This window comes from Antennarius striatus, chromosome 16 (assembly GCF_040054535.1).
Source record: "Antennarius striatus isolate MH-2024 chromosome 16, ASM4005453v1, whole genome shotgun sequence".
NCBI lineage: Eukaryota > Metazoa > Chordata > Actinopteri > Lophiiformes > Antennariidae > Antennarius > Antennarius striatus.
Window position 1 is genome coordinate 7,528,591 of NC_090791.1, and position 19,236 is coordinate 7,547,826.

Sequence of the window (19,236 nt, forward strand, 5' to 3'; positions counted from 1 at the left end):
ATGATTTGATTTGTTAAATAAATATTTGTACTTCTGTTACTGTGTTATTTGTACTTCTGTTACACTACTTTCCCCACTATAAGGCACACTGGACTGTATGGGGCACCTTCAACGAATAACATATTTTAAAAAGGTTTTTCATATATAAGGCGCACTGGATTATAAGACGCATTGTCAGTATTTAAGAAAATTAAAGGCTTTTAGGTGCGCCTTATAGTGCGGAAAACACTACTTTGTCTTAACAAAACATTTCTCCACCATAAATCAAAATCAACAGTGTAAACATGCTTGAGCTTGCTCTTAAATGTGGCTTTGAGTAGTTTAATGTAAAGGATGAAGTCCATGACGGGTCCCCTCCCAAGACGGCCTGGAGGCGACTCGTATCAGGACCAAAGCTTAACCAGACAAAACAAAATAAAACAAACTTCACTTTGAGTTCCTAAATTTTAGACAACTTAATAACTGCAAACCAAAATGAAAGTAGATCCTGCAGGACCAACATGTTTTGGATCGGCCTGATGAAAAACCTATTCCACTTTGCTCCCAGTGAATGTGCAATATTCAGCTTGATTTTACTATATTTTTTTCATCTTTATCTAGGCAGCAGAGGAGGGGGAGTGTTACTACAGCTGCAGTGTAATTGATGTACGCAGTAATTTGTTCTTTTTTTTGAGTAGTTGGAGTCTGGTTGGCCCACATTTTGCCTCCCTTGTTAAAGAGCTTCCCTTGGCAGTTGCCTATGTTCCACTTATGGATGTGCTTTCCTGGTCATAGGTTAATTAAAATACTTAAGTCTTGCTAGTCAACTGAGACACGCATGGAGATCAATCCAGTAAATTAGATTTGGCACATTTTATTACACGTTTTTATATCTACGTGTGTTTATGGCTCATGGAGTTACCTCCAGCCTGTGAGTCTTCAGAAAAGTGGATTAATTATACAGTAGGTTCTAGAACACAGTATGATAGAGATACAAAACCAGACTACTAGAGCAGTATTTCTCTGGGCACAATGTTGAAACATCAGTATGATAGTGATTCAGTCAGAGGAAACAAAAGAATGAAGTAACTATAATTGCTTACCACTGCAGATGATGTGTGATAATTAGTCAGAAATCAACTCTTCAGGGAAGGAATCTGCACTGACCAGCAGAAAACTACATCCCCCAACCATAACCAAGATCACGGAGGGATCAGTGTTTAGCATTATGCATTTTTTTCTATGTTAATATCTCTTTCGACATACAGTATTGATTTGTAATCACAATACAAAGATAATTAAGATAACAGATAATTGGCTGAATGATTTTTGTTCGGGGATATGTAAAGATAAGGACATTAAGAATGGAATTCAAATTCACCATCAGACCCCGTCTCATCTCCTGCTCTGACAGCACGCCCACCGTTTAACCAACCAGTCTGGCTCTGCTCCTCTCAACAATGGGGGAGTGCAAAATGACAGAGCCCCTGCCAATAATGAAGCATTAGCATATTGAGCTAAACTGATAAAACTGTCAGTCAGGCATTTTTTTTCCCCTCTATTGTTGTTTTTTCTTTCCTCCTAGTCTGCTTTGACAGCGAACACATCGGTTCCTTCACACATTAAAGCAAAAGCAGTTCCACATTCATACCTGGAAAAATGAAAGAAATACGTTTCACTCCACCATGTTTATTATTATTATTATTATTATTATTATTATTATTATTATTATTATTATTATTATTATTATTATTATTATTATTATTATTATTATTATTATTATTATTATTATTATTCTCTATAAAGTACTAGAGACGCTCACCAGTACAGGGTTGGATTGTTTTGAGGATGCTGTAGTCAGTTAAAGCTTCATCTTATGTTCTATTTGGCAGAAACATGTAATATCTGTTGTGTCGGTGATTCAAACTGTTCTTGCCTGATTTGTTTTAGGCTGTAAAGAAAAATCAAGCATTCTGTTGTTGTTTTTTCCCCTTGAAATTTAATACCAAACCTTTAAAGTATATTTTAAGCTGTATTTTGCATTTAAAGTTTTTTTTTTTTTTACCCACACGCATTTCGATCATCCTCCAATCTCCTAGTCGTGCCTTTGAAAAAGGTCGCAAAAGATGAGCAGCCAGCGGCAACGCACCCTCCTCTTCCTCTTCCTCGCTCACCCCTGCCTCCCTCTCTCTCTCTCCCCCTTCTTTCCACTTCCCCTTTTGCTCCCTTCATCCGTGCGTCCACGCTTTTTACCTCCACTGCTTTATGGCGCGTTAGGAGCGCACGCAGATCCGGACCGGGGCGTCCCTTCTTCCGTCGAATGGAGACGCGCTGAGGGGGAGTAGAGAGCAGGTCAGACCGCCTCGAACCCGCAGGAAGGACTCTTGCCCCTCTAACCGTGGTAGCCGTGGGGAGAGGACGCGACACAGAGGGAGGTAGGTGAGCCGTGATAACCTGTTGTTTGCGTGGACTTGTTTGTCATTCGAGCGAGAGGAGCGGTGGCGCTGCAGACAAAACCTGACAGATGGACGGAAAAGACAGGGGAAAACGCACCGACATGATTTGGATCTTAGAAATGATGATTTTGTAAAAGAGGAATAAATGATGGAGCTTGTCATCCACCGTTCAACCGTCATGTTTCCCCCCCCCCCAGTATTTTAATTCTAAGATGCGCGTCTGGAGTGACATGTGAGGTTAATTGATTCAGTTTGATCCACAGATTTGTCTCTCTGTCGCCCGCTAAAGGTGTTTTTATTTCATTTTTAATTTTTTTCTATTCTATTTGATGCTTGGATTATTTATAACAAGTAAACGACACCGTGATGTTAGGCTGCAATTCAATTGAACGGATCTCCGGTTGAAGCCTTTTAATTTGCAGCAGGAGGGCTGAGAGCGCCCCCTACAGGCTGCAGACGGAACCTCTGCGGATGGTTCTGTGCTGGAACTAATACCATAATTACATCTGCCTCGGAGGGCACGTCTGGGCTGATGGTTTGTTTCTGTGTCTGCAGGACTACACAAAAATATTAAACGGATCTTTTGTGGAACTTGGTGAGAGAATGGGTCTCAGTTCAGAATACATCTGAGTGAATTATTGTGCGCCGGATGGAGGAAAAAAAATTTCCACTGGCAATCTGGGAAAAAATGCAGACCTGCTAGACTGAAATATGTTTTCTTAGTAGATTCTGGTTCCAGGGCTATTAGTGTGATTTTAGATCAGGGCTAACTGAGTTAAAGGGGACTAGTGGGTCTTGGCTGGGGGCCGGTCTGGTCCCTGAGTCTGCAGCAGTCATTTAACTCCTGTGGATTCAGATTTTTCTTTAGATCTGCACCAAACTACACCCCCTTTTTGATACCAAACCTCTGCATTTATCATATTTTTTGGAATCTAGATTCATACATTATTCAGTGACGCTCTATCTCCATGTTAGCTTGAGAGAAAAAACATTCAAGTGTCCCATGAAGCTTTACGGACATGAGGTCAACAGTCTTTACATAATCTTGATGACAGACCAGGGGACACACGTGAAAATATAATATAATCGATGGATTCAGACTGTTTTTTTATTTCCGTTATTTCAAGTCAGTCTGACAGTCTTCCCAATTGATTAGTAAATAAATTAACAAAACACACTAACAGTGAAGCGTCAGCATCTCAGTGGAAACAGAGCAACCTGTGGGTCTCTGAACAACAGCAGTGAACGTATTCTGGCACACACAGGTGTTTATGCAAAGAACCAGGTGTCAACAACAACGACAACACAAAACACAGTCGGTTCTGTGATCCTGTTTCATGCGGCTTTGTAATGATTAAGTTTTTGTCACTGTAGGGTTACGGTTATCATCACGGCAGCTGAGGCCGTGATCTGATGGTGAGTCCTAGAGACGACAGGGCGGTGCCATCAGAGAGCATAGGATAATGAGCAGAGAGAAAGAAGCAGTGTCTGAGATGATGGTATGGAGCGTTCAGAACAAAACACAGCTTAAAAGCGGTAAAAAAAAAAATTAGATTAGGTGACAGAAAATAAATGAAAGTTGTTTGATCAGAAAGATTGAACACTAAAAGAGCGTTGCATCTTCCACACCTGCAGTGGATCTAGTCTGGCATCAGTGGAAGGAACATATCTGTTTAGAATGTTCTCAGGGTTTCCTGCTCTGCTGCATCACGGCTGTCGTGAGATGGAAACCTCCTCACATCCTCACATCATCTGATCCTGTTGCTTCCAACCAGCTGTGGCTCAACGTGTCCCGGCCTAAAACCTAGGCAGAGCTCGACTGGCAGGTTGGAGGCCCCGGGGTGGATGTTTGGTGACAGACCTGTGTGCATGTTTGCACACGATGTGCACGCTCCAGTGTGTGTTTGCATACGAAGTAGTGTCAATGCATATTATTATTGATTTAGTGAGCAGCAGAAACAGTTTCCTCAACAGAGCTCCACTGGCTGCAGTTAATGAAGGAAGGTTATCGAGCCGCGATGAAAGGAGGGAGACCTGGTGTGACGTGTTGAAAACACTCTCATTTAAAAGTGTCCTAGTGAGTCCAGATGTTGTCCAGCAGAGAAAAATGTGAAGCCCATTAGGAGATCTATCTAATAATGATGATTAGTCCTTGTATCATATTGTACTTCAAAAAATATTTGGTATGTTGATCATGATTTCTGATTTTTGATTGACTGATTGATCCGTTCATCAGAGCGAAAAATGACAGCATCCGTTTACATTTATGTTGGTTTTATGATCCACCATTGTGGTTCCTTCTCCTGTTAAACTATAAAGTTCAGTTAAAAAGAATTAGCATAGGAAATATTTGCATATTTATCACTGAAACTGATGATTATGGGTTTTTTTACTTAATGGATTTACCAGAAAATCATTTAGTCTACAACATGTCATAATATGAAAATAGAGAAGAAGATCAAAAATAAAATTTCTTTTTTGTTTAATTATCGTCAAAATAGTCAACATATGAAGAAAAATGAGAAACTTAAAACTGATAAGACTAAATTAGTAAAGTATTTGCATCCTTTTCAAAATGAAAGCTTCAGACGTGTGGCTGATTAACTTTCCTTGGGCTCAGCGATCAGTCGTCTCTTTCAGGTTCAGTTCAGTGAATTATTTTGTGGCACCTGTTCACTGGATGCGTCGCTGCTTCTCTCTCACTTTGTTTATCAGTCATGCTTTCTTTGTCACTCCGTCTGTCGTTTGATATTCGTCTCACATGCAAACCCTCACAGCGACGCTTCATCTCCGGCTAGTCTCACCTTGACTCTTGTTGTTTCCACCAGCGGCTCTGACGGATATTTTTTTTTGTTCTGTCTGTCTTTTACATTTTAATTCTCTTTCTGCTTCTGTCCCCTTCGCAGGTCCTTCATCGTCTTCCTCTCTTCCGGTGTGTTGCCGAGGCGATGCTGTTTAACATGCACGCTCACATGAGTGTGTAGTTTGTCGTACCTGGAGGAGTGCTTTAGTGTGTCTATACTTCAGTCACCGTGATGGGCTCGGTGGGAGCAGAGCGCCGCAGGCCCACGCCGGTCCAGACGCCCGAGGAGAGGGATGTGTGGAGGGATGGAGGACGGGCCGGGTGGAGGGATGGAGGGAGGGAGGGCTGGAGGGATGGGAGAGAGAGCAGCGTGGTGCAGAGCTACAGCTTTGACTCGTACCAGCTGGAGGAAGAGGAGATCACTAAAGACGCCCCAGAGCGAGGCGTTCTGGCGCTGTCTGAGACCGGTGAGGGCTTCCTGTTATCTCTGTACGTGTGTCGGGTTACTGGTTTCATAAAGAGGCGGATGAAAAAGGAGAAAAGAGAGAGAGCTGGATCTATTTATATTAATGATTTATCAAAGTGAAAAAAGACCACACAAATAATACAACACTAAAAAACAACTAAGGAAACGGTGATAGACAAATAGAGAGCGAGGCAGACAGACAGAAAAAACCCCACGCTATTTTGTTTATGTGTTTTATTTTTCATGATACAGGCCAAAAAAAAAGTGACTCAGAATAAACAATGGAAGTACAGGTATACGTTAAAAAAAAAACAGTCTGTTGACAGGATATCGTTGTGTTGCCTGGTTACTCCAAGGGCAAGTTAATCAAATCACAAACGACAAGGAGTCCAGCGGAGATCGTCCTCATCCTCTGCCTCCATCTCTCCTTCTCCTTTAGCTGTCAGACTCTATAAATCAGTGCAAAGAAAAAATAGCAGGCGTATGACGTCTCCAGACTCTTTTCTGTTAGAGAGAAAATGACACAGATGTGGAAATACAAAAAGATTGATTGATCCTAACTGGTTGTTACAGTCCTAAGGATCGTAATTGAACCAAAGTCTGTGGGTGTCTTTCCATTGCATCATGATGAGTAGTGATGAGTCTTACCGATCACAGCAGTTTGTTTGGGCAGTCAGGTTTTTTTAAATTTGTTTTTTGAATGTGGTTTGTGTTTGAATGTGTTTTGAAGATGTGGTGGGATAGTGTGACATCTAGTGGCAGTAAATGTTGTCTGTGGAAATGTTCATCCATCACTTTTGCAGATGTTAAAATAAGTGCTTGCAGTCAGATCAGTGTGTGACGTTTCATGAAGGTGTCGGATCTGATTTAGCTCCAGAAGAAGACTGCAAACACACTCTGGTGTTCTGTTCCTGAATAACTGACTAACTAATAATAATGATGTAATTCTAATTCTAGGGTTAGATTTTTAAGGTCAGTGAGTCAGATTATGGGGGTCAAACTACCATGAGGCTGTTGGTTTTTAGATTTCTTCTGAATTAAATAAAGGTTCAAAGAAAACACAAACAACTGTGGATGTACGTGACCCATGTCGCACAGTCCCTAGACACGAATCCCCCGCAAAGCGCACAATGTTTTCTTCACTGAACTCAATGAGGTTTGATTTTCTGCAGGCAGTGATGTTTTCTTTGGTCTGTGCCACCATAGTGACGCTCTGTGCTCGTGGTTATCACACATTTAGCTTTATTCTGAACAAATGTGTCGCTGTAGAAACATCAAACATGAAATCTTCAAAGATCTCCATCCTGTGCTTGCATGTCTGTTTGATATACTGATTCTGACTCTGGGATTTATTCATTAGATAATGTCAATCAAGAGCTCTCAGTGTATAACAATGATAACATATTGCAAAAAAAATGAGCAAACCTCTAGAAATGTAAATGCGTTGGAGCTGTTAATACTGCAGTGGGCTGGCAGGATTAGGAGTGGATTATGAACAGTTGCATAAAGAAGCTGCGTGTAACACTAGAACCATAAAACTGAATCCACTGCAGAACACAAAAGCCCAGTTCCTAGCTAACATACTTGGGCCGTAAGTCCACCATCAGCAGTTCCTCTAATCAATTTTCCACCAACTCAACATTGACAAGGCCCTCTGCTGCATTGGTCGCTGCTGCTGCTGATTCATCCATCCTGATTAGCTTCCATGGAGATGGAGCACATCGGCTCCAGACCTCATTTAGATGTTTGGAAGAAGGCTTCTTTTTTTTCTTTTTTTTTTTTACCATTGTTTAAAATTCTGTAACCTCCCTCCTTTCTCTTCTCACTCAGACTTTGAGGAGCCGATCCCTGACGACCGTTACCATGGCATCTACTTTGCGATGCTATTGGCTGGGGTTGGCTTCCTGCTTCCATATAACAGCTTCATCACTGATGTGGATTACCTGCACCACAAGTTTAAAGGTGAAGAGATGCGTGACAAATGCGTGTATGTACAAGACTGAATGAGTGTTACACACACCTGCAGAGCAGCGTAATCCAAGTGTGTGTGTGTGTGTGTTTGTGTTCCAGGGACGTCCATAGTGTTTGACATGAGCCTCACCTACATACTGGTGGCTCTGCTGGCAGTCATCCTCAACAACGTCCTAGTGGAGAGACTCAGCATGCACACCAGAATCACTGTGGGTGAGTCGAGCTGGAACTGCTTCCCAAATGGAGCTATAATTCTAAAAATTAAAAAATTAAAAAATCTGAATTGGGGAACTTCTGTTACTAATTTATTAATGAGTCTCTGGGAAACTCGAGGCTTATCAGGGCAGAATGAGCAGAGATAGTAGAAAGAGGGAAATATATTCCGCCATAAATCTCCTGTGGGTTTTCACGAAGTGTTTCAGACAAACTTTGCCAAAGACTTATTGAATTTAGGATCAACTGTCTTTGCAGAGAGGGTGTGTGTTTTCTTCTCTTTCCCCCCCCCCAAATCTTGCATCATCCTCAGTTTGGTTTGAAAGCTTTATCTTATTTTCAAACTGAACTCTACATGCTAGTTATGAAGTCTGAGAGTGGAGAACTTTAGATTTGACTCAAAATTATTAATTGAGAAGTTGGTTTTGAAGCTACTGTGTATCCTTGCTGTGTAAATAATTCTCAGTGAGAGTTTGTAAGATAGGAGACTAACATAAAAACATATTAAAGCTCAGTCTACACGGTATAAAAAAACATCTTTTAGCAAAAATAAAAATCTAATCTCTGGAGTTTTTCCCCCGAGGACAATATAGTCACACATATACAGATCTAGTCGTGATATTCCATCACTGCTCCTTCTGTAGCTGAAAATAGCTCTGCTGCAGAGGAAATGTCTTTTTCAGCATGTTTTCTACTTTAGCATCGGTCTCTAGAGTCAATAGAACGGAGATTGGTCTTCAGATGAAAGCAAAACTTTTCAAAAGTTGGGTCCATCAGATTTTTTCTCGGCCGTGACGTCTCCTGGCCGTCTGTCTGTGTCTCCGTCTCCAGGTTACATCTTAGCTCTGGGGCCGCTGGTGTTTGTCAGTGTGTTTGACGTGTGGCTGGCCAAGTTCACCATCAAGCAGGCGTACATCATCAACCTGGTGTCAGTGGGGGTCGTGGCTTTCGGGTGTACAGGTACTACTAATGATCACGCTGATAACAATCACAATGGCAAAGATGATTATTTCCATACATGTTTGATAATTAAGATTTAAAGCCTGGATTATTACCTCGGTACTCTCTTTGGATGATGACTGTAGTTAATGAAAGACATCCTGCAGCGGCTCACGGTGTTGCCTAGAAATATCAACTATTTTACCCCATAGGTAGGATTAGGGGGACTCCAAAAATATATTGGTATGACTGAGATTGATGCCATCAGTGAGGAATTGGGGCTGTGATGAAGGCACCGAGTCGAAACACGTTCACCAATCTGAATAATAAAAACTGTGAATGAGTAAGAGAAAAATATATTTCTGGATGGCTTCTAAACCTAAGCTAATGAATATTGTCTCCACAAATTTCACGACCTGCTTTGCATCTCAAACAGTTTTAGACTTTTAACATTATATTTTGCACGTTTGAGATTGGAGATAAAAATAATGTGCAGATTCTCATTATGTACGTGATCATTTAGGAGTCTAGCAGCATGAGCCGGGCATAAGGCGCTGCTGTGCTCACTGCTCACCACGCTGTGTTTAAGTGGTTTCAAATAGCTCTTCTCCATTAAACTTTACTGTTACAACCTTTGTACACATTCAGGAGGAATAATTACAGAGAACACAGTGAACTGAGGGTGTGCTTCTGTGGATTCTCACCATCCAGGTCATGGTAATCCACAGAGGATGAACCAGAAGCACCTGAGAGCACATTATACAGAATATGGACAATGTTGGATTTAAGCATCATAACATTCAGGAAGTATTGAGAGATTTTATTTAAAAGGGTCATATTATTGTAAGACAACCAATGAGGTGTAGTAGCGACAGGATTTAATGTAATAAAACTGTGACGCACTGAGGTGTCATCTGTGTTTGGTGATGCATCTTCGGACGTCAGCTGATGCTCATGAAGTCCGTTTCCTTGTTGTTGCTGTAATAACGACCACAATGCTAGTTAGCTAGCGCTAGCTTCAGCATCTCTCAGGTTATGTGTGGAGTTTCAGGCTCCAATATTGTCAGCAGGGCTCAAACAATGCCTCACTCTTCCCTCTCCAGTGCAGCAGTCTAGTTTCTATGGTTACATGGGGATGCTGCCGAAGAGGTACACACAGGGGGTGATGACTGGCGAGAGTAAGTGAGCTCCCACAGATGACATCATCATCATTCTCACTGGTACCTCGTGTCGTCACTTCCTCTGAGCTCCTCTCGGTTCCCGTCCAGGTACCGCCGGGGTGATCATCTCGCTGTCTCGCATCTTCACCAAACTGCTGATCACAGACGAGAGGAGGAACACGCTCATCTTCTTCCTGGTTTCCATCAGCATGGAGATGCTCTGCTTCCTGCTTCACCTGCTGGTCCGCCGCTCCCGATTCGTCTGTTACTACACCAACCACAGCCAGGGCAAAGGCCCTGGACAATGTCCCGACCCGCGAGAGAACCAGACCGGATACAGGGTTCACCACGACGTCACTGCAGAGGAAGTAAGATTTGTAAGTTTATAGGTAATTCATTGAGGATGTGTGTGTGTCTGATAGTACAGGGTGATTTTAGCAAGTAGGGGCTGTGTTTGGAATATCATGTTCAGAATAAAAAGCTCAAATGCAGAAGCACAAGAAATGAAAAGTAAAATTAACAAGTATAGACAAAAAGAAGAAAGATGGGCGGGAAAACAAAGAAGATCTGATGAGAAAAACATGATCCATTAGAGAAGAAACTAACTTAACAGGAAATTAATCCGTCACTCAGTTGTGTTTTCAAGCAAGAAAAAATGGCTGAATGCTCAAAATGTATTTAAATCACATCTAAAACATTTTTTTATGTTCCTAAAAAACATCATTGGCTGTAAAAATGCAGTGAAATAATCTTGAGTCACATCATCACTGTTGGGACATTTTGATGGATGAATAGACCGACGATCAGTTTCACATACTCTCTGTCAGCCATCCAATCAAACCTGCTGAATGTTAGATAATCAGCTGTGATTGGTCCAGACAGAACAGGGACGGAGGGGGTTCTGTGGTGGATCCGTTCACTTGTCATGGTCCTCAGGGGATGAATCCTACCAACTTCATCTGTGAAGTTTTCTTCAATGTGTTGTCATCATCAAGTCAAATATCAGTTACCTTTGTTTAATAAACATGTCCCTGATGGATGCTAAGCTACACTTTTTAATGCTAATGAACAGGTTTTAGCATGCTAACATGATTACGCCACAATTTTATAACGATTGAGTTTTCAGTGATCAAATTCATCCTCTGTAGTTTTCTCAAACATTTATCCACCAGGAAAAAAAAAAGTTCTGTGCATGCCTTCATTCTGCTACCAATCGAACAGTTCAGAATACGTCAGTGAGAATCAATGTTTGTCAGTGTCTTAGACAGTGTTCAATTTATTACGTGCTATAACGGCATTATTGCAGCGAGGGAATAAGTGAATGAGGGAGCGATCTGGAGTCGTTTTATGTTGACACTTTTTTTGTCTGCTGCTCTGATAGCCCTCCGTCTCTCCGTATCCAAGACAGTGTGTCTGTTTCTAAGAGATTCCCCTCATAACTGTGGCACCAAAAAAATTTTTTTGAAACAAACCAGGGAGGGAATGTCAGGGCTCTATACGCTGTGTTGTCACTAAGCTCCATTTCTGTGTGTGACTCTCTCCTGTTGCCTGTTAGACTGCGCACAGGGATTCGAAATCCAATATCAATCATTTAAGCTACGGGCTGCTTTTAAGCTGCCATTCTGAAATAGAAATACTAAGGGTGGTGGGGGGGTTCTTATTAGGGCTGAAGCGTGTAGCACTAGAGGGTGGGGCGGCTGATACAGGATGGTGATAGATGGAGCCTTAAAGAGAGAGGCTGATGACGCGTGCAAACCGTGAGGAAATAAAAGACGTGGCGCCGATAGGAGAAAACTGTTGAGGCGAAGCGGTGAGACCAATGTGGGGAGGGGGGCGTGGAGAGAGGCAGCCAGTCAGGGGGGTGGGGTGGGGGTGGGGTTGGGGGGGTAGAAAGAAAAAGAAGGGAGGAAAGTAAATCACACATCTCACACCTGAAGCAGCGCCACATCGCATGAAGACGACAGAGCAAAAGGTCGTCATCAGGTCGTGTGTGTTCATGTGAGTCATGTGACCACACGGCACCTGAGGCTTCTGTTCATATGTTTCTGTATGTAATTACACAGGAGAGGACATGTGTGAGGGAGGGACATCCCTTGTCTTACAGTAGCGTGTGTGTGTGTATGTGTGTGTGCGTGTGTGTGTGTGTGTGTGTGTGTGTGCGCGCGCTAATTCAAGCAGCACTTTGCTTTCCCTGAAAATCCAAGGCAGCACTCTGTATTATGAGATAATCAAGATGAGTAGGGCCTTCTGGCTCACAAGTCCCCCTAATCAACTAATGGATCCGTGTGTGTGTGTGTGTGTGTGTGTGTGTGTGTGTGTGTGTGTGATTGATAATGCACACCTGTGTGATGCGTATATGATAAAACGCTTGTTTGGAAAGCAGCTTGAGTGGAAGGATACGCTTGGATGAAGAGGAGAGATGTATAGGCTCGTGTGTGCGTGTGTGTGTGTGCGTATGTGCTTGTTTGTGTGTGTGTATGTGTGTGTGTGTGTGTGTGTGTGTGATTCCTGGGCCTACTCTCAGGGCAATCTACCGTCTCCAACATGGTTACATCAACCCGCGCCGCTCACAGCCATCTCCTCTAATGGCCGACATAAAAAGTTGATGTCATGAGGCAGGAAGTCGTTATCAATGAGGTTCAAAGCTGCACAAGTGGTCTGGTTATTTAGCGAGTAATGGATCCTCTACATGTTTTCTTCTTCTTGTTGTTTTAAAAAATGTCTGAAAGCTCCATATTTTCCTGTTTGTCTTTCTGTAAATTCTCTTATTAAAACCTGGACTTCCTGTGCGTCCCACCAGGGAAACGGAGGGACGGGACCATCGTCTACGGAGGAAGGCCTTGAGGATGTTGCGGGTGGAATATACGTGAGATTCGATGCCCCGAAAGCCAAGATAAGGAAGAGCTGGCCCGGCGTTCGCGGTACTCTCCGTTTTAACCCTGTATTTTTAATCCTTTACTCATCTCCCCTCTGACTCGACATTTTGTGATTTTAAATGTGATGCAATTTTGTTCGCTTCCAATCTCGTTCTGAGTGTGTGTTCTTCACCCAGACATGATCCTGCATCGCTATGTGGTGTCACGCGTGATCTGGACATACATGCTGTCCATAGCGGTGACCTACAGCATCACTCTGTGTCTCTTCCCCGGTCTGGAGTCAGAGATACGAAACCTTACTTTAGGGGAATGGCTCCCCATCCTCATCATGGCCACCTTCAACATGTCTGACTTTGTGGGGAAGGTGAGGCACAGATGTTTTGGTTTAAATATAAACTTCATTTTTTAAATTTAATTTACCTGAAATTTACAGGCTGAGTTTTTATTTACGTTTTAGTTTATTATTTTATTTATTTCCCCAGCGTTAAAGACAGTATGTGTTTAGATTCAGGACTGCTGGATGTTAGAATAAACGCTTGACCACATTTCTCTTCAGGGGGATAAAACCAGTGTCTGGTTCTAAGCTTGTTTCCGGTGCCCCCAAGTGGAAAAAATAACAGCAGATGTAGGATATTAGGAAGTCGAAGATTTCTTCGACAATGACAACAAATTTGTCATATTATATTATCATACAAATATCATACACAGAGTGCTCTTCTTTTCTATACAAAAGTGTGTTATCCTGTGTTCCAGAATATTGATAATTTATCAAAATTAGAACCATTCAGTATAAAAATACTGCATTACAATCCAAAAATCCATTCATTTCCTTGATAAAAACCTAATTATCATTTACATGTTATCAAGAATGAAAACTTACACTCACCAAATTATACTTTATTTCTGTGGTCACTACAAAGCGATGCCTTTGTCTGTAACTGATAAAAAGTTAGAGCATATAAATAAGGACTTTACGATCTGCAATTGCAGAGCTTAGACGCTTCGATGTCTCTAATCATGTCAGACGACTCGGAGCAACATTTTTACACTTTTAATGGATGAACTACTGCGATGATTGAATAGGATTAAACCAAACATGAGAGGAGCACACTGCATCATCAATAAAAAAAACAGTTGATTTCAACCTTCATGTTTTAGTAACCCCAACTTTTATCCTCGGCCAAATTGCAAGTAGTTCCTGGTAGTCTTGGAATATATGAGAATGACCCGCTTTCATTTCACACTTTGTGAGATTTCAGGATTTATTTTTACATCAGGGTTCTTGGCACCACTGGAGAAGGAAAGTGTTTAACACTGGAGTTGACCTTGTGAATTTATTAAAGAGTCACTTCTTTTATTAAACCAAAGAGTGGGGATGGAAGAAAATGCCTGGTTTATTTTTGGATTATTGTACTTAGCTCAAATTCTTATCAGAATATTCAGAAATGAAACCGTATCTGGTATCCTCAAGTCATGATTTTGACTTTTAATGGAAAAGAGTCGCAGGAGTGGAAACCGTTCTGATTTTATGCTTCGACTTTGTCCTCATGGCAAATTTAGCAATTTGTTGAAATGAGGTAGAAGAAGATAAAAAAAGAAATGACATAGAAAAATGAAAGGGAAGTAAAGGTAGCTTGGAGATTTTAAAAAGCTGCTATAAAAAAGAGCAAGAAATATCATTTTATTGTATTGTTGTTGTCTGTAAGCAGATTACTACAGAAAACTGTAAATTCTCGTCTGATATAACCTTAATCTGATGATTTAAGACAAAGCAGCGTTGGATTTAACCTCCGGCGTCGCTCAAAAGCTTCCTGCTCCTTCCTCAGATCCTGGCCGCGCTGCCGTACGATTGGTCCGGGGGCCGCTTGCTCTTCTTCTCCTGCCTGAGGGTGGTCTTCATCCCTCTGTTCGTCATGTGCGTCTATCCAGCAGACGCCCCCACCCTGTCCCACCCGGCCTGGCCCTGCCTCTTTTCCCTCCTCATGGGAGTCACCAACGGGTACTTTGGGTCCGTGCCCATGATCCAGGCTGCAGGCAGGGTGCCCCCGGAGCAGAGGGAGCTGGCAGGTGAGGGTCAAGAGACAACATTTACAGAACATTATTCAGGTCGGTGATGTCACGGAATAGAAAAAGTTTGAGTAACAGTGATAATTTTGTCATTTTTAGATGTTAAATTAAACCAAACTCTAAGTGGATTTATTGATCGACAGAAAATGGGTGGATGAATCATTCAAGTTAGTCTTTTTGCCAAGTTAAGCTTAACAGCTACTGGGTTTAGACTCTCAACAAAAATCAAATCATTTTATTTAAATTAATTTTGATAGATCTAAAACAGGTTCGTTTTAAATGGTTTTCCTCACATCTGACATAAACAGCAAAAAAAAAATGTGTTACTAAATAGCAAATGTTAGCATACTAACACACTGATGTCCTGTACAAAAACACATCCAGTAACAAATAATGTTAATCAGGGGCGATAAATGACATCTGAGCCTGATCTTCTATCCTGCCTTACATTCAGCCGTCTGTATCAGGGATGTGACGTTTCTCAGGATTCACTGCTTCTGTTCTGCTGTGTGTGTCTCCAGGGAACACGATGACCGTCTCCTACATGACGGGCCTGATGGTGGGCTCCACGGTGGCCTACGCTGCCTATAGCTTCACCGCCCCGGGTTCAGGAAGTCTCTTCGCCAACACACACACACAGGCCAATGGCACAGGGTATTGAATGTCTGCACAGACACACACAGACACACACACACACACACACACGCTTACATGCACACACGAAGAAGAGGAAGAAGAAGAAAAAGGAAGAGTCTGCAGAGGACAAGAAAACACCTGTGAAGAACCCTTTGGAAATGTTTGTCGATCTGAGACAAATGTGTACTTTGATTTGGCTGACTTGATGGAAAAAAGAAGGAAGAGGCATTAAAAAATAGAATTTAGTCATGGAAGGAAATGCGAAACAAAAATGTAATTCCACATTCTGTTGCCGTCAAGCTGAACTTCAGACACCTCGGTTCTGGAGTGATGAACTTTTCCCCAGAAGCGAGGAGCTGGAGCTCAGAGGCCAAAGCCCTTTGATTGTGTCATGGTGAAATTATTGTTTGCATGTGTGTGAACAGAACAGCCTGACATTTGTCTCGTGTTAAGTCATGTGATGTTTCGCTGCAGGGGACAAAGGAGAGCTTGTTTCACAGGTTGCATTTGTGACATTTCACAAATTATCTGAGCTGTTGATAGTCAGGATGGAGCGATGATGAGTTCAGTGTCAAATGTTCCTGATATAATCTCCTATGATGAAAATAAGATTGAGATCGTCCTTAGAGTTTCAGCCAGGAAGATTTCATTCAAGTAATCTGCTACTGAAAGTTAGCACATTACCTCCTGTATTTACAAGTATAAAGAAAATAGAATAAGAGAGTAATTAAGAGGGATTTTAGTAATTCAGGAAATGCACTTTGAGATACAAATATCTGACCCCTAATATATTTTTTAATTTGGTGCAAACCCTACTCTAATGTAAGTGTGATTTGACAGGATGCTTATGTAGCTGCTATTATTGAACACTTTTTTTAGTCATATTTATTAATAAGACACAAACAGAACATAGAATTTAAATTTGGAAGGTATATTTTTAATTTAACTGTGCTTATCAAGGACATTTTTTCATTGATGGTCTTCTATCATTGTACACAACACTATTAAAGATGATGGAAGTCCATCTTGTTTTTGATAATAACCAGATTCTATACTGATGGGCTTCACTCAGATGTGCTGAAATCGTTCCAGTTTGATGATGTGGGATGTTGTGGTGGAAGAAATAGTGCCAAAAATGTCCAATCAGCGTTCAAAGCTGAGAAAAGATTGAATGTAATAAACAGATTTACTGGATGTAAATACAGAGGATTAAATCAAGTAAAGGCAGGGAAGAGCTTTTAGTTTATAAATCCAAATAATAGAATATCAAATTGTTCATTTTCAAACTATATTTGGTGTTTTTTGGCTTGAATGGAGTCTAATGCCGGCGCTGTTTGAAGAATGGTCTGGAGCCCTTTGGGACCCAACCTCATTACTGTATGTATGTTTCGCCCGAGGCCTCCATCCTCTCAATGAACTGCAGTGTTTGAAGGTGTTATAGTTATTTTTGGTCAGTGTTATTGAAGGACAGGAGAAGTCTCTTTTTCTCTGAAGTGTGAGCCAAAGCTTGTTTTTCAATTTAACCCTTCAAAGCCAATTTAAAAGGATTGTAAGACCTTTTAGGCAACACTTTGCTGTGTTTCTGCTTTCTTGTGGACATTTGGATAAAAGGTTTGATTCTTAATATGATGCTAAAGCCTCTTACCTTAGTTTATCTTACACACTGGAAGCAAGGTGAAGGGTAAAGCTGGCCCATAACAAAACCCACCTATCAACACCACATACGTCAAATTGAAGACTACAGTTTATGTTACTTATCAACTAGATGTCAGTTATACACTCTAAACATTAATGATCTGAAGACTTGCTGTTGGATTCTGGTACCTTTACCCAAAACTTTGATTTTTATAGTGTCAACCACAGAGAGTCGATACGAGACTTCCATAATAAGAAAGACCTGTCAGGAAAACAGATGAAACAACTAGTAAATCAATATTTGGGCAGAACTCAGAATGAACTTGAGCAGAACGTAAGCCGACACAGGGGGAGGTTTTCAAAAATGATGGAAACAGATTTTAACGTTTATTCCTCCACTGGGGGACGACTTTTGATCTCAGTCTGAGTTGCTCATGCAACTTCATGCAAACACTGACCTCTTTAAAATAAACAGGAAAACCCCTCCGTTATGCTCTGCATTTTGTCTCACTCTCGGTGTCTGAAATCAGTCACTTCCTGCTTTTATGTTTTTAAACCAGCCACAAATTTCATTTTCTGTAGAATTTATTCACAATCCGTCAGACTTCACACTCCTGACTGCACACTGTGACCTAAAGGGATTGCTTGCTTACAGACACTAAACTGTATATATGTACAGATCTGTTGTAACATAAGATATTTTGCAGATCATATTTGTGAAAAAATAGTCTTCATGAACCTTTCAGAAGTCAAGAATTAGAGGCCTTTGTTGGATGTCTGATAATGAATATTGAGATTTTAATGCATACTATGTTTTAAGGATTCGGCTAATGAATAAACCTGACTCGTGATGAGTGGTTTAGTAACTTCCCTCTCATTACAACACAATCAGATCTGTGAGTTTACCAGGATTGGTTAAACTATGTCTAATAAATCCTCAGTGAATAGTTCCTAACTCCATTTATACTTTAAAAATTTAGATCCATTGCTTAACCCACCATAGAGGCAAATAATGTAATCCTCTGAAGTTGGCTTATTTGTAAGAGTAAAGGCAAACATACTGTATCTCTTCCATGAGAAGAGATATATTTCTGCATTGTAAATATGTCAATGTGTTTTTTATTATAAATCAGTCTGCATTGTGCCATTGTCAGAGCCTAATAAAACAGTTGTTTACATCTTTGTCTGTCGTCTCTGTTACATATTTACATGAAAAGAGAAAATAATTTCTACCCACGTCTTATGGTTTACATAAAAGCTCCTTTTGTCTGTGAAAACATCCATATTTGGACAAATTTTTCCTGGTTGAAAGCTGTGAGTACAACAGATCTTTGCGTTTCATTGTTTCCTTGGAGCGTTTAAAAATCCATCCCTAAAAATAAAAAATGAAAAATGATCAGTTCTTGCATACATCTGGAGTTAGAGAGCAGGTTATGATGGTCAATCAGACGAAAAATTTAAGTTGATGTGTCATCTTTCATTCTGTGACTGCTAGCATGTGTCCTGCTGAAGTGCCCATGAGCCAAAACCTGAAGGAACAAGCCCTGCATGGAACCTGTGGAACATGACCGCTGCACTGACGGCTGCTCTCCGGCAGAGGGCGCCAGAGCTCAAAAAAACCACGGGTTGCGCGATTTGAACGCTCCGGGTCAACATGGATGTTAAAGGAGAGCGTTTGTATCGTTGATTAGAGATCGTGCCTTAGTTTGGCTTCATATTTATACCAGATAGCCTGAAAGAACGAAATAGAGATTCTAGTGGAGGGAAATAACCTGGAGGATCATCTATCTGTGCAGTGTTCAGTGTGTCACATGCATAGGTTACAGTTTTCTGCCTGTTTGTGTGCATTTGTGTCATGCATGTGCGTGCGTATGTGTGTGTGTGTGTGTATGTGCGTGTGTGTGTGTGCGCTAATTTTGGATATGGCTGCAGGGAAAGGAAGTCTCTGGAGTGTGACAGCAACTGATCATTAGTCATTCTGCCCCACATACTGCAGAGGAGAGGAGGAGGAGAGAGAGGAGGCAGAAATGGAGTG

General features: G+C 41.3%; 1 protein-coding gene across 1 annotated transcript; it reads left to right on the forward strand.

Annotated features, from left to right (window-relative positions):
- The first annotated feature begins 2,218 nt into the window (after positions 1-2,218).
- Positions 2,219-18,363, forward strand: slc29a4a (solute carrier family 29 member 4a). The gene is made up of 11 exons (XM_068336706.1): positions 2,219-2,414; positions 5,342-5,705; positions 7,535-7,666; positions 7,775-7,888; positions 8,720-8,848; positions 9,931-10,005; positions 10,096-10,364; positions 12,788-12,908; positions 13,040-13,227; positions 14,690-14,930; positions 15,452-18,363. The coding sequence occupies exons 2-11, from the start codon at positions 5,471-5,473 to the stop codon at positions 15,589-15,591; spliced, it is 1,644 nt and encodes a 547-aa protein (XP_068192807.1). The 5' UTR covers positions 2,219-2,414; positions 5,342-5,470; the 3' UTR covers positions 15,592-18,363.
- Positions 18,364-19,236: the final 873 nt, after the last annotated feature.

Bases quoted from the DNA above. Each gene is read 5' to 3' on its own strand.
- slc29a4a (XM_068336706.1), top strand. From the start codon at position 5,471: ATGGGCTCGGTGGGAGCAGAGCGCCGCAGGCCCACGCCGGTCCAGACG. The intron at 7,667-7,774 runs GTGAAGAGATGC...TTTGTGTTCCAG, and splicing joins CCTGCACCACAAGTTTAAAG to GGACGTCCATAGTGTTTGAC. The intron at 10,365-12,787 runs GTAAGTTTATAG...GCGTCCCACCAG, and splicing joins CTGCAGAGGAAGTAAGATTT to GGAAACGGAGGGACGGGACC.